General features: G+C 46.2%; 1 protein-coding gene across 1 annotated transcript in view; it reads right to left on the minus strand.

Annotated features, from left to right (window-relative positions):
• RASA2 (RAS p21 protein activator 2) overlaps positions 1-16,015 on the minus strand; it is a 181,015-nt gene that overhangs the window by 114,613 nt on the left and 50,387 nt on the right. Inside the window, exon 4 of the mRNA XM_075340970.1 lies at positions 7,869-7,963. Within this exon, the coding sequence (XP_075197085.1) occupies positions 7,869-7,963 (95 nt within the window). The remainder of the gene's footprint in view (positions 1-7,868; positions 7,964-16,015) is intronic.

A 16,015-nucleotide genomic window follows, 5' to 3' on the forward strand; every position in this document is an offset into this window, starting at 1 on the left:
CCTGCTCCCCATACAGCCTGCACCCCCATATCACACACACTACACCCCATACAGCCTGCACCCCCATATCACATACACTACACCCCCATATGTCACACACCCTGCTCCCCATACAACCTGCACCCCCATATCTCACACACCCTGCTCCCCATACAACCTGCACCCCCATATCTCAGACACACTGCTCCCCATACAGCTTGCACCCCCCAGATCACACAAACTACACCACGATATGTCACACACCCTGCCCACATATCTCACCCTGCCTGTACACCAACTTACCCCTTTCAAACACTCTGCACCCCTTCACATCCTTCTGTCAGTCTGCAGCCCTCATATGCCACTCACCCTGCAACTCCATCTTCCCTCTTATGCCACTCACCCTGCAACTCCATCTTCCCTCATATGCCGCTCACCCTGCAACTCCATCTTCCCTCATATGCCACTCACCCTGCAACTCCATCTTCCCACATATGCCACTCACCCTGCAACTCCATCTTCCCACATATGCCACTCACCCTGCAACTCCATCTTCCCACATATGCCACTCACCCTGCAACTCCATCTTCCCTCATATACCACTCACCTTGCAGCTCCATCTTCCCTCATATGCCACTCACCCTGCAACTCCATCTTCCCTCATATGCCGCTCACCCTGCAACTCCATCTTCCCTCATATGCCACTCACCCTGCAACTCCATCTTCCCTCATATGCCGCTCACCCTGCAGCTCCATCTTCCCTCATATACCACTCATCCTGCAGCTCCATCTTCCCTCATATGCCACTCACCCTGCAACTCCATCTTCCCTCATATGCACTCACCCTGCAGCTCCATCTTCCCACATATGCACTCACCCTGCAGCTCCATCTTCCCACATATGCACTCACCCTGCAACTCCATCTTCCCTCATATGCCCCTCACCCTGCAGCCCCCTCCCTCTCATGTCCCCTCTTTTCTCATTACCAGTCATCATGTGTCCACATCTCCGTCAGGATTCAGTATCTTTGCTTTCTGCCCGGCATCCTGTGTCTCCTCCCACACAGTCACATGGGCGTGACGTCATCGCAGGTCCTGCAGCAAGAATTATTCTGTCTGCTGTGCTGCTCCTTCTCCTGCAGTGCGGGCGGGAACTTTTAAAATGACACACGCAGCGCAATACTGACAACGTCAGAGCGCGCGCGTGTGTCACTGACAATTAGTGCCGGCAGGGAACAGAGGAAAGACTCCTGCGTTCCGCTGCCTGCACTTACTGTGCAGACCTGCACAGGATCTCTCCCTGCTCGGAACGCTGCAGCCCGGCTCCACTGCACCGGCTGAAGACGGGCGGGCCGGTCACAGAGAGTAGGCGGGCCGGATGTGGCCCGCGGGCCGCCCCTTGCCCAGGTCTGCTTTAGGCTATGTTCACACGTGGCATCTTTTTGCCAGTGCATCTTGGGAGCATCAAAAATGCAACAAAAAAGCATCACGGCAAAAACCCAATGCATTTTTAAGTCAAATCTATTGACTGGAAGGTCTCCAAAACGCTGCAAAAATGCAGAAATAACTGACATGCTGCATCTTCAAAAACGCAGCCAAGATGCAGCCAACAAAAGATGCCCAGTGTGGACAGCAAAATAGAAATCTCATACTTTACTGGGGGAAGGAAATGCATGCATTTAGGTGCATCTTTGTGGTGTCAAAAACACACCAAAGATGCATCAAAAGATGCTCCGTGTACACTTAGACTTAAATCTTAAGTTTCCTCAAAGTCGCCCCCCCCCCTTTACTCAAATGACAGCTTAAAGAGGTGGTTCACTGCTCTGCAGTAGTGAACACATCTCTGTAAAACACAATACCTTGTGTTGCCAATTCAGCCTCTAAGCGGCGCTATCGCGGTCCGCCCTTCCCCATTGCGTGACACCCCCACCCTCCCCGGGTTCTGTGACTTCTGGGATCCGGTGAGGTCAGGTCAATTTCCAGTTGACCTGACATCACCGATGTAGGCTCCAGTCTTCCTGAGTGACTGGGCTGTGGGCGGAGTTTCACCGCTCAGCACACCCAGCATCGCTCCTGCTTGTGGCGCTCTGCTCCAGGAAAGGAAGATGAAGAATTACCTCTGCTGCATCATCAGTTACCAGCCTCAAAAACTGCAAATTGACAGCACTTCAGAGAACAGCTCTCATAAATGATGCACAGACATCAAGTAGTAGACAAATCTCAACATTAACTGTCCAGAGGAGACTGCGGAAGTGAGCCTTTAAAGTTAAATTGCTGCAAAGCAGCCACTAATGAGAACTACAAACAAGAAGATACTTTTTTGGGGGTAAATAACACAAGGACTGGGCATTGGTCTGATGAGTACTAATGAGAGACTTTTGGTACCGACCGCCATGTCTTTGTGAGACACTAAAAAAAAAAAAGTGATCAGGTGGCGAAGCGCGCGTGTGTGTGTGTGTGTTTGTATATATTATACCCCCCAATATATATATATATATATATATATATATATATATATATATATATATATATATATATATATATATATATATATATATATATATATATATATATATATATATATATATATATATATATATATATATATGGAATGTGGCAGTATTGGGGGGGAAATGTAGCAGTATGGGGGGGAAATGTAGCAGTATGGGGGGGAAATGTAGCAGTATGGGGGGGAATATAGCAGTATGGGGGGGAATATAGCAGTATGGGGGAGAATGTAGCAGTATGGGGGAGAATGTAGCAGTATGGGGGAGAATGTAGCAGTATGGGGGAGAATGTAGCAGTATAGGGGAGAATGTAGCAGTATAGGGAGGGAAATGTAGCAGTATAGGGAGGGAAATGTAGTGGTATAGGGGAGTATATAGCGATATAAGGGAGTATTTGGCAGTATAAGGGGGTATATAGCGGTCTAAGGGGGTATATAGCGGTCTAAGGGGGTATATAGCGGTCTAAGGGGGTATATAGCGGTCTAAGGGGGTATATAGCGGTCTAAGGGGGTATATAGCGGTCTAAGGGGGTATATAGCGGTCTAAGGGGGTATATAGCGGTCTAAGGGGGTATATAGCGGTCTAAGGGGGTATATAGCGGTCTAAGGGGGTATATAGCGGTCTAAGGGGGTATATAGCGGTCTAAGGGGGTATATAGCGGTCTAAGGGGGTATATAGCGGTCTAAGGGGGTATATAGCGGTCTAAGGGGGTATATAGCGGTCTAAGGGGGTATATAGCGGTCTAAGGGGGTATATAGCGGTCTAAGGGGGTATATAGCGGTCTAAGGGGGTATATAGCGGTCTAAGGGGGTATATAGCGGTCTAAGGGGGTATATAGCGGTCTAAGGGGGTATATAACGGTCTAAGGGGGTATATAGCGGTCTAAGGGGGTATATAGCGGTCTAAGGGGGTATATAGCGGTCTAAGGGGGTATATAGCGGTCTAAGGGGGTATATAGCGGTCTAAGGGGGTTTATAGCGGTCTACGGGGGTATATAGCGGTCTAAGTGGGTATATAGCGGTCTAAGGGGGTATATAGCGGTCTAAGGGGGTATATAGCGGTCCAAGGGGGTATATAGCGGTATAAGGGGGTATATAGCGGTATAAGAGGGTATATAGCGGTATAAGAGTATGGGGTCCTCCCGGTTGGTAACCTTTTACATGGGAGAGTACAATATAAATACAATATAAAATATATTGAACTATCGAGTAAAAGTTCTCCTCTAGTATTGGCCACTGAAACCCTTGCAGAAATTTCCATCTGCTTCTTTGTCATCAATGACATCTTTTACGATGGCCTAAAACATTGCGTTACTTGAGGACCGAAAGACGAGAAGCTCAAAAGAAAGTGAAATGGTGATAAAGCATACAATTATCAAAACATCCATATCATTGATCAACTCTCGCTTTCACCTAATTGTTTATGGATTAAAAAAATTCTAAAAAAAAATTAACATTAGTTTAAACCAGATTTAGTTATTATGCCTTGGTTAAATAGCTCCAGCATATTCCATACATGATCATCACTGTCCCCATCGAGGCTCACAATCTACATTCCCTTTCAGTCTTTGCAGTGTGGGAGGAAACCGGAGAATGTGGTGAAAACCCACGCAAATACGGGGAGAACCTACAAACTCTTTGCAGATGTTGTCCTTGGTGTTATTTGATCCCAGGACCCCAGCGCTGCAAAGCAACAGTGCTAACCACTGAGCCACCATGAGGAGCATTACTGATGCCTGAATGTCCCAGGACTGGTTCCCCAGAAATCAGCCAGGCTCTGAAAAAAAAACATCTATAAAATGGGTGCGCTCAGCTTCATTCTTCAGGAGCGCACCGCTCCCCTGCCTGCTGGCTTCCTGGGTGTGATGTGCTCCTGCAGATAAACCGCTCAGACCATCGGCCCGGTGACTCCATTGGTCTGAACTGAGCGCTTTCCAATGCTGTACCAGGGGAGTAGTGCTGAGATACTGAATCTACCCGGACCTAACAAGTTTCTGTATAGCAAAAAGATTGCATGTAGGAAAACGGCCACTCTGATGGGACTTGTAACAAAAGTAATGAGCTGTAAACGTGATGGCCAGTTAACGGGGTTTTCCACCATTGGGAACAATTTTTCTGACTTAAATACTTGTATTTTTGGCTAAAAAAATCATTGTTGGAATTGGGTTTTCTTAAAAAAAAAAAAATGTAGTTTGCCTTCGACGGCCACTGTGCTGTCTATTGCTGGCTGCAGAATGGGTAAGGCTGCTTTCACACATCCTTTTTTTGCCGTCCGGCAAAATCCGGCAAAAAAAATAATGCAACGGATCTGGCGAAAAAACGGATCCGTTGCATCAGTTTTTTCCATGCGTTCCTTCTGTTTTTTGACGTATACTGAACATACGCAGTTCAAAAAACAGATCCGTCGTTGGATTCTGTCATATGCCGGATGATGAAGGATCTGGTGCCCATAGGCTTTCATTGTAACTCACGGATCCGGCGCCATACGGTTTTTCGCCGGAGACAAAAAACGCTGCAAGGAGAGTTCCATCCGGCCGCCGGATCAGCAATTTACGCCGGATCCGGCAAAAGCCGGATGCAACACAAGGCCGTGCGGCACCATCCGGCACTAATACAAGTCTATGGGGGGAAAGAACGGATCCGGCAGCAACACACGCCGGATCCGTTCTTTACCGAATTTTGCCGCACGGCAAAAACAAGATGTGTGAAAGCAGCTTTAACTGTGAACCCATTAGTGAGCTTGTTCTGGGTGAAATGGGAGAATTTGTAAATCTTCTCCTTTTCTGAGCTCCTCTCAGCTGATTTATCAAAACAGACCACATCAAAGTTGGATGTGCAGTGAAACAAAGTCTGTAAAAGAAAAAACAATGTAACATTTCTAATGAAACTGAATTGCAGAAATGATGTTTTGCCCCAAATAAATGCATTTAAGTAACAAAATATAAATATATACATATAGTCAATCTATATCAATGAGGAGCATTAGAATCGAAAGTGTCCGAGTCAAGTCTGCAGGAGGCTGAATATTGATCCGGGTCTAAAAGGTCAGACATAACTAAAGTATCCCATAGTAAGAGACATAAATGAAAAGCCCGACATGTCAGGGCAGAGCTAGAAACAAGCGTGGGCATGTCTGAGAGTAAACACCATCAGAGGTTTCTGTACTAGGTCCTGGTACAGGCCTCCCGTGGCTGCCGCGCTCACCCCCAGCTTCCTTATTATCTAGCCCACAGTCTACTTAGTGAAATACGAGCCGGCCGGGCAACGGATCAGATGCCGGATAGTCTGTCCTGTAGCAGGTCCTACGGCGCGGACACAACACCGTTACCACTATTGTGTCTCACTATGTTGTTATTCTTACTGGTGATGGAAGGTGCCCACACACATTAGACTTCGGTGGGCTGATGAACCCATGCTCATCAGACTAAAGGTGGTGTCACACATAGCGACGCAGCAGCAATCACAACCAGCGATCTGACCTTATCAGGATCACTGGTGCGTCGTTACATGGTCGCTGGTGAGCTGTCAAACAGGCAGATCTCACCAGCGACCAGTGACCAGCCCCCAGCCAGCAGCGACGCGTGGAAGCGTAAACTAAGGTAAATATCGGGTAACCAAGGAAAGCACTTCTCTTGGTTACCCGATATTTACCTTAGTTACTAGCGTCCGCCGCTCTCACGCTGCCAGTGCCGGCTCCCTGTTCCCTGCACTCCGCAGAGTGAGAGCGGCAGACGCTAGTAACTAAGGTAAATATCGGGTAACCAAGGAAAGGGCTTCTTGGTTACCTGATGTTTACCGTGGTTACAGCTTACCGCAGGCTGCCAGACGACGGCTCCCTGCTCGCTGCAGTTCGTCGCTCTCTCGCTGTCACACACAGTGATGTGTGCTTCACAGCGGGAGAGCAACGAGCAAAAAATGAAGCAGGACATTCAGCAACGACCAGTGACCTCACAGCAGGGGCCAGGTCGTTGCTGGATGTCACACACAGCGACAGCGATGGGACGTCGCTGCCACGTCACAGAAAATGTCCGCACCTACAGACAGCGACGGGTTTGGCCTAGACTCTAATGTGTATGGGGGGAACCAGCCAACTGATTGTCGGGGAATATGTCGATTGGACATATCTGCCTTTGGACTGCCGATTGCTGTGCTCTTCCCAAGTTAAGGCTACTTTCACACATCCGGTTTGAGCAGTGCGGCTCAATCCGGCTGTGAAACCTATGCAACGGATGCAGCGAAAACACCGCATCCTTGGCATAAGTTTTTACATGCCGCCTGTGGATCTGATGTGGCGACATCTCCTTCACTCGTGTATTGTGTCACAACTACAGCAGGTGAGCACAACCTCTTGGTGTCTGTATCACTGTCTATTGGATAAGGGTACATGCCATGATCAGGACCCGATGCATCCTGGACGCGGAAGATCCTGACCTGCGGGGCTACTAGTCTCCTCCCTTGATCAGGGTTCAAGGAGCTGCGATCTCCTCGCTGTGTTCTCCCTATAGAGTACGCTTGTGACTCCACAACAAAAAGTTGACATGCTGCGGCTCGGAAAGCTGCACCACAGGTCAGTTTACACATCAGGCCATACACACACAGTGGGTATGGGATTCGTAGAAATCCCATCCACTGTGCTTGTACTATACATCGCAGCGTTTGGGACGCAGCTGAAGCATTGTGCGTCCAAAACTCTGCAAACACTGATCATGAGCACGTATCCGTAGACCTCATCTGCCCCTTTATTAACCAGAATTTCCTTCCTCATCGAAAGCACAGGAGCGATTGGCCGAACAAATGCTTCCGTGTATGGGAGAGTCTTCATCCCACTACTTTTAAGTCTATGGGGACCTTCGATTATCCTGTGATTTAAAGAAATTGCTTGCGATTACAAAGGAAGGATCTGCTTTCTTTCCACAAACAGCAGGAGTTTTGTCCCAGCGTTGTCTGGTTTTGTAGCACAGTGCCAGTATCTTAAATGAGGACGAGGTGCGATACCAGACGTAGCCCATGGACAGATGGCAAAATGTGCAACGCTCCCCTCCAACCTGCCGCCCACCCAAAAAGAAAAAAAGACACCAAGTTGAGATATGAGGGTTGGGGGAGGGAGGGGGGGATGAAGCATTACACGACTTGTGTTCTTTTTATGCCAATCTTAAAAAGAAAAAAAAATAGAATTCTAGTTAAAAAAAAAAAAAAAAAAACAACAAAAAACGGAATGTTATTTCTTGCTGAGCACATCCCACGTCCCTTATGCTTCTGCTTCTTTCACTTGCAAACAACGGAAGCGGTACGGCAGATCTCAGGCTGGAGAACACAACATAATGAGATTTCCATAAAGAAAAAAAGAACACTCTGGCACCGAATGGGATTTTATGTAACGTTACCTGGACTTCAGAATTAGAATCTATGGGTTGGAGTGGAAACCAGGGCTCTTTACCATAGTACCTGCACAAATCCTCTTTTTTAATGGCAACCTTTCCTGTGGGAAAACATCATGAAAAAAGTGTTTTTAAATAATCATATCGAAATATATTGTGCACTATATATATATATAAAATACAATGGCTAAATGGCAGGGTCACGTTATAAAAGGGAAAGACTTAATGCCGCAAAATTAGACAGCACAACGTATATAGCGCTCTATAAAATTGTAGGATTTCGGACCCAAGTCTCTTATGACCAAGCAAAAAGAGCATTTATTGTGGCAATGCCACACTTTCTATCAATCTTTTCCAACAATTGAGAAGGCAGGAGTAAATTAAAGACGTTGTCCACTACTAACGCATTTCATTCTTTATTCATCAATTGTGCTATTAACCCCTTCAGCCCCGGGGCACTTTCCGTTTTTGCGTTTTTTGTTTTTTGCTCCCCTTCTTCCGAGAGCCGTAACTTTTTTATTTTTCCGTCAATCTTGCCATATGAGGGCTTGTTTTTTGCGGGACGAGTTGTACTTTTAAATGAAACCATAAGTTTTACCATATAGTGTACTGGAAAGCAGCAAAAAAATTCCAAGTGTGGAAAAATTGCAAAAAAAGTGTGATGGCACAATAGTTTTTGGGATCTTTTATTCACGGTGTTCACTATATGCTAGAACTGATGTGTGGATATGATGCCTGAGGTCGGTGCGAGTTTGTAGACACCAAACATGTATAGGTTTACTTGTATCTAAGGGGTTAAAAAAAATTCACAAGCTTGTCCAATAAAAGTGGCGTACGTTTTGCGCCATTTTCCGAAACACGTTGAGTTCTCATTTTTTGGGATCTATGGCTCAGTGACTGCTTATTTTTTGCGTCTCGAGCTGATGTTTCTAATGGTAGCATTTTTGCGCAGATGCTACGCTTTGATCGCCTGTTATTGCATTTTGCGTAAAACTTGCGGCGACCAAAAAACGTAATTTTGGTGTTTGGAATTTTTTTGCCACTACGCCGTTTACCAATCAGATTAATTGATTTTATATTTTGATAGATCGGGCATTTCTGAATGCGGCGATACCAAATATGTGTATATTTATTTTTTTTTAACCCTTTAATTTTCAATGGGGGGAAAGGGGGGGTGATTTAAACTTTTAGGTTTTTTGTTTTTTTTTTTAAAATGTTTTAAAAATTTTTTTTTATTTTACTAGTCCCCCTAGGGGGCTATAGCGATCAGCAATCCGATCGCTGATCGCTACCTGCTGATCACAGCTATACCGCTGTAAACAGCAGAAATAGTCACTTTCTTTTTTCCTCTGCTCCGTGCCGAGGAAAAAGGAAAGTAAAACTTCTTAGCAGCAGGCGTCATCACATGACCCTGTGCTACGATGGCAACCACCAAACGTCACGTGATCACTCACGTGACATCCGGAGGGGGCGGCGGTAAGTAGAAAACATGGCCGCGCACATATAGATCTCGCTGCCAGACTTTGGCAGCGAGATCTAAGGGGTTAATGTTCCGGGTGGAATGCGATTCCACTCGGAACATGTAGGCACACATGTCAGCTGTTGAAAACAGCTGATATGTGTGCCGATCCACGCCACCTGCCCGCGGCAGGGGGCGGGGCTTACCGGGACACGATCCATGACGGAAAGATCCGTCCATGGTCGTGAAGGGGTTAAGTGGCAGTAAATGTATCCATGCTCTTATAATAATATAAACCTTTCATCATGCAGATCGTATCACTTGGTATCTGCTAACAGCAGCTCTGATGTCTGCATTCATCCTTTCTCCTCCCCAGGCTTACTGTGCTCTATAACTACAAAGTTCCATCATACATTGCAGTGGCCTGTGAGCCAGCACTTAGCTCGCCCCCCTCCATTCTCCACCTTGCACTGCTGAAGATATTGCGAAATACCAAGTGTCAGAGCAGCCCAGGGTAGGCACCAGCCCATCTGGCAATTGCCAGATAGCCAGTACAGCCTTGTTACTGTGTTTGTTATGCATATTTTGTCACTTTTCAGCTGTCCACATCAGAGATTGGATTACCTAAACCCTTTGTTTTTGAAATGCAAATTGCAGCACTCCACAAGGAAAGGTGTTGGCCCCTGCTGTTACTGCCAAGTGAAACTGTCAACTCAGCTTGTGTGTGGCAGTCTAATTGTGTCTTCAGGAGACATGCTCAGGTATAGCTGTTATTCACTCCTTATTGTCCACATTCACCATCAGGAGCCCATTGACAACTTCCTTTCCTTTGGTCTGATTTCTGTGCTGGGAAAGGAAGTAAAAGAGGAGGAAGAAGAATCTGCATAACAATCCAGTACTATGTGATCCCTGCTGAGATGCGCTCATAGAAGCTATACACCTAACACAAGCATATTACAAAAGTTATTGTTTTAAAGAGCTATAATATATGGCAAGGGGGTGAAAAAGTAATGGAAAACCCCTTTAATTGCATAGGGCAGTGTAACCCATCAAGTGGAACTTGAACTTAGGTATATGCATTACAAGGGCGTTTCACTACTATGACATTAATGACCTGAGATAGCTGATAGATCAGTGGGGTCTGACACCTGGCACCTACCCCCACCGATCAGCAGTCATTAGATCTGCCGGTGGCAGGTTAGTTACCAAACTGCACAGCTCGGCTCCATCAGCTGTATGGAGGAGCTGCTGTGAACTAACGACCAACTCCTATTAACGGACCCAAAGATCAAGTGAAAGCTGGCCTCTGATTATTTGGGGTACCAAAGTTACATTGTCTCAGAGATCCTTGCCCCTATTCACATTCATGTCAGCCGCACCCACCAACACTGATGGTTTTGCCTGACATTTTAATGATATGGGGGTACCGACGAACCAATCTCCGCTGGAGATGATGATAGTGGATGTCCTATTCTGGATTGCTTTATTTTCCTGAAGATGAGCCGCTGGCAGAGATTTACTATGGAAAAACAGTTGTGGATCTTTTTCTCACAGCTTTGAGTAGCGCCATTCCTGTTATTTCTGGTATAAATGTATTAATAAATTGACAACTGGGTGTAGCCAAATAGGGGTGTGTCCCTGCAGTTTGACAGCAACCAATCAGTGCTTGTAGGGACACCCCACTGACACGATGAATTTGATGAACTAGCTGCAATTTGATTCATACATTTCCAAAAAAAAAACAACAAAGGCACAAAAGCAAAGTTATAGTAAAAGATGCTCCCAATTTGAGAACACAAGTATTAATTACAATATGTCAGGAGAGAGCATCTTAGAAACTTGTCACTAGGCTCAGGGCTGGAAAACCATGGATTATTGCAGCTGGGGGAAAAAACAAAAAAAAAAAAAAAAAAGGTGAAGGTGGCCGAAGAGAAGTCCAAGACTGAAGTCCAGAGCCATCAAGGCCAAACACGGAGATGAAGACGAGGGCAGCACACCCCATCTTCACACAGACCAGCGACTTATTGTCAGGTGAACAATGCAAAGACTCCTGGAAGGATTGCCCAAGCCACGGAAGTCATTATGAGATGGATTCAGTCATGGGGATAGAGTCTTGAACTTCCTGGCAGCTGCAAAAATGCAGCCTGACGGGAAAACGCTTGATAGTCTCCACCACAAAACCACGGCACAGGTCTGAGAGGAGATAGAGCTCAACCCGCAAATCCTTTCCTCTTCCTCATTAGTGATCACACAGCCTGTATCCAGATCTGACAAGCAGGGGGGGATTCACCGATGCCGAATAATAAATCAAATTCACAGCGGCGTAACTTACAGGGAACCAATCACCGGGATTTTCGTACAGAACCTAAAGCCAGTGCTATACTGGCACTATCAGGCTGAGTCTATACATACCTGTAGTGGTCAGCTCGGATGTTTAGATTTTAAAATCCAAGAAAGTAAAGTTTATAAAATCAGCTGCTTCTTGAGTGACAGCAGCTGAGGAGCAGATAATATCTGGGAGGTATTCATAGTTATCCCCTCCCCCTGTTAGAATTAGCTGAAGTATTATACAAATCGATTTCATTTTTCACTAGCAGGACCTGGGTGAGGTCATAACAATGTGACCAGAAGGGGTGGGGCCTCAGCCAACAAAACAGACCATGAAGCAACATTTTTCTGTTGGCTGAAGCCCCGCCCCTTCTGGTCACATGGGTATGACCTCACACGTCCTGCAAGGGAAAGAGTAAATTGATTGTATAATACTTATGCGAATTCTAACAGGGGGAGGGGATAACTATGAATACCCCCCCCCCCCACTACCCGCTATTATCTCCTCCTCAGCTGCTGGCACTCAAGAAGCTGATGATTTTATAAACTTTACTTTCTTTAATTTCACAACCTAAACATCCGAGCTGACCACTGCAGGTGTGTATAGAATCAGCCTGATAGTGCCAGTATAGCACTGGCTTTAGCTTATATGCGAAAATCCTGGTGACTGGTGTCCTTTAAAGCTTATGGGCCACAAAGCAAAAGTTCCAACGGGGGCCCCCACTTTAATAACACTGGTCTTTTCATTTAGGCCAAATGGACCTTTGAGGCCCCCAGGCTCCGGGGCCCGGGTGCAATAGGAGCCCCTGCACCAATTGTAGCTACGCTCCTGCAAATTCAGTAAATTAAGTAAGGTTTGGAGAATCCTCTGCTAGTTAAAAAGGTATCTAAAGAGCTCACATACCTCAGACCCAAACCAAAAAATGTCATTCTGGATGAAGACAAGTCCGGTACATATGTCCTATTAGTATATATGGATGTCATACATGACCCATCAGCAGGAGAGAGAAACGCTCCCCCACCCATCACATATACGGCCATTCATCTGAAGGGCAAATCTCTCATTGACATTACTTTTCTTTAAAGCTGATCAGCCACCGGCTTCCACAATACAAACAGCATACACTATGAGACAGATTTTAGACTGCAAAGGCTGGTGTACTTCTTAAAATTCATCTCAAAATGGCAGTTAAACCCTTCATGACGGCTCCTCAGTGTCCCTCTTCCCTGTTGCTGAAGAGCTCACTCTGCTCAGTACAAGCTGCAGCTGTCCATCAGGCTATGAGGATGGAGAATGAACACTCTTGGACTCATGAGCTCTCCAACTGTCTGAATTGATGTGGATTTCCGAAGCAAGTACACCAACTTCATCAGGTTTAAAAGATGTAGTTTGTACTCTGGTGACAAGTGCTTTAAGGGAAAGCTCCAGTGAAAGTGAAGCAGTGATATTTCAAAGGAAACTATTAAGCGGGCTTTACACGCTACGACATCGCTAATGCGGAGTCGTTGGGGTCACGGAATTCGTGACGCACATCCGGCCGCATTAGCGATGCCGTTGCGTGTGACACCGATAAGCGATTTTGCATCGTTGCAAAAACGTGCAAAATCGCTAATCGGCGACACGGGGGTCCATTCTCAAATCTCGTTACTGCAGCAGTAACGAAGTTGTTCCTCGTTCCTGCGGCAGCACACATCGCTGCGTGTGACACCGCAGGAACGAGGAACCTCTCCTTACCTGCCTCCCGGCCGCTATGAGGAAGGAAGGAGGTGGGCGGGATGTTACGTCCCGCTCATCTCCGCCCCTCCGCTGCTATTGGGCGGCGGTTCAGTGACGTTTCAGTGACGTCGCTGTGACGCCGCACGGACCGCCCCCTTAGAAAGGAGGCGGTTCGCCGGTCACAGCGACGTCGCCGGACAGGTAAGTATGTGTGACGGCTGTGGGCGATGTTGTGCGGCACGGGCAGCGATATGCCCGTGTCGCGCAACAGATGGGGGCGGGTACCCACACTAGCGATATCGGGACCGATATCGCAGTGTGTAAAGTAGCCTTTAGATTTTCTCTTTTTTACAGATCTCTGATTTTATTCCATGAAAACCTGTCACTTTATCTAAACTCTGCTCTTCCACCTTATGTTGTATAGGAATTATCACCAGAATCAGGATTCATGTAAGCAGCCGAAGCAGAACATGGAGTGACTAATCAATGACAGGCACAGATACATGAAGTAGCTGACATCCATTTTGGCTAATGCCACTACACAACATACTTAGAAGCCATAAGGTTCAGAAAGGATTATAAAAAATGTGTCAGAACAAAATGAACGTCCAAATAGAGGATCCCTTCACACTGCGGGATTACCATGAAGGGTCTATGAGCAATTGATTCATGACGATCTTGCCATCACCTAATGAGCAAAATGCTCGTTTGTCAGGTGAAATAACCGTGCTGCACAAAAAAAATCATCGCTCCCGGTAGAGCATGGTTCTGTGCTGCCGAGAGCAATGGCGGCCTGGTTGCTGGTTGCACATACAACTTGCTGGTCCGTCTTCGGTTAGTGCCGCTGGATAGTTTGTGTAAAAGAGCCTTAAGCACAGCACCTTCTAAGGTCATTCAGATGGCCGTAGAAACCGGTCAGAGATCAGACCGCAATGCATGGACTGGCCGCGGATTTCCTAACACCTCAGCTCTGTATATTTCTATGAAGCGGTCACGCTCGGGTTGGGAGGTCGGGAGACCCGCCCAGTCTGTGCATTGAGGTCCGATCTTGGATCGATTAGTATGGACGCGCCCAACCACAGTTTGTTGAGAATTTATTTGAAGCAGATCATCTCCATCAAAAAACACTTGGAAAACTTCCTACTCATCTTTGTAGGAAACCCTTTATGCTGGTCATTTGAAGATTTTTTTATTTTAAATTTATTTTTTTAACTTTTTTATGTCCTTAAAATTATTTTGAAAAACGCCTGATGGAATTGGCTTCAAACTAAGCACTGTGGAATCAAGCCATCAAAGACACGCCAGGTTAAAACCTCTTTCGTAACGTATCAAAACTGCTTCAAGAAACGCTTCAGGAAAAGAAAAAGGTCCTCCAAAGATGAAGGGTTTCCTGAAGCGGTTTCCACTTGAAAAACTTTTGAAGACCTCAAAAAATTCCAAGTGGACATAGTCTCTGTGCATTAACCTGTTGATGCATTTGGCTGAAATCCTTTTTTATGCAAAACTATCAGTCATGTGTATGCTTCGTGTGACCGAGCAGTTCTATCTACCTGTCATATGCATCTCTGCCCCTTCTCCTTGATTGACAGCACTTTCCAGGAGCCAGTGTTGCCTCTATTAAAGGGAACCAACCGTCAGGAATTTCAACTATAAAGTAAAGCCTGTGCTATACTGGGGCTAGGATGCTGAATCTAAGCATAGCTTTTCTTCAGAGATTGGAGGTTTTATTTCAGAAATATGTGCAAGTTTCAGAAATGCACTGCTATTTGATAGACAAGTGCAACAGGAAGGGAATATGTGGGTTGGGTCTTGTTATCTGTATGGGCTCCTTCAAGGTATGAGTCATTTCTGTCACGTGACAGGGGCGTGTCCAAAATGCAGCCAATATAGTTTAACATCTAGCAAGGTCAGGCAGCAGACAGGGGCCGGAATAGATAGCAAAACCAAACTCAAATTCTCTTCCTGTTGCACCTGTCAATCAAATAGCAGTGCATTGCTGGAACTTTACTTGCACATATTTCTGATATAAAACATCCAGTCTAAGAACAAAAGCTATGCTTACATTCAGCATCCTAGCACCAGTATAGCACTGGCTTTACTTTATATATGAAATCCTGCTGGTTGGTTCTATTCAAATGTGCTTATGTACCATGCGCCTGTGTACCATGCGCCTATGTACCACGCGCCTATGTACCACGCGCCTGTGTACCACGCGCCTGTGTACCACGCGCCTGTGTACCACGCGCCTGTGTACCACGCGCCTGTGTACCATGAGCTTTACTTTACTTTATATATGAAAATCCTGCTGGTTGGTTCTCTTCAAATGTGCTTATGTACCATGCGCCTATGTACCACGCGCCTGTGTACCACGCGCCTGTGTACCACGCGCCTGTGTACCACGCGCCTGTGTACCACGCGCCTGTGTACCACGCGCCTGTGTACCATGAGCTTTACTTTACTTTATATATGAAAATCCTGCTGGTTGGTTCTCTTCAAATGTGCTTATGTACCATGCGCCTATGTACCATGCGCCTATGTACCATGCCTGTGTTCAGACTGGCACCAGCAGAATCCTTTTCTGTGCACACTCAGGCATGGACTGTCAGCGCACGTGCAAGGATATATGGGGACAACACTGGCTCCTGCAGA

The sequence above is a fragment of the Anomaloglossus baeobatrachus genome, chromosome 3 (genome assembly GCF_048569485.1).
Source record: "Anomaloglossus baeobatrachus isolate aAnoBae1 chromosome 3, aAnoBae1.hap1, whole genome shotgun sequence".
NCBI lineage: Eukaryota > Metazoa > Chordata > Amphibia > Anura > Aromobatidae > Anomaloglossus > Anomaloglossus baeobatrachus.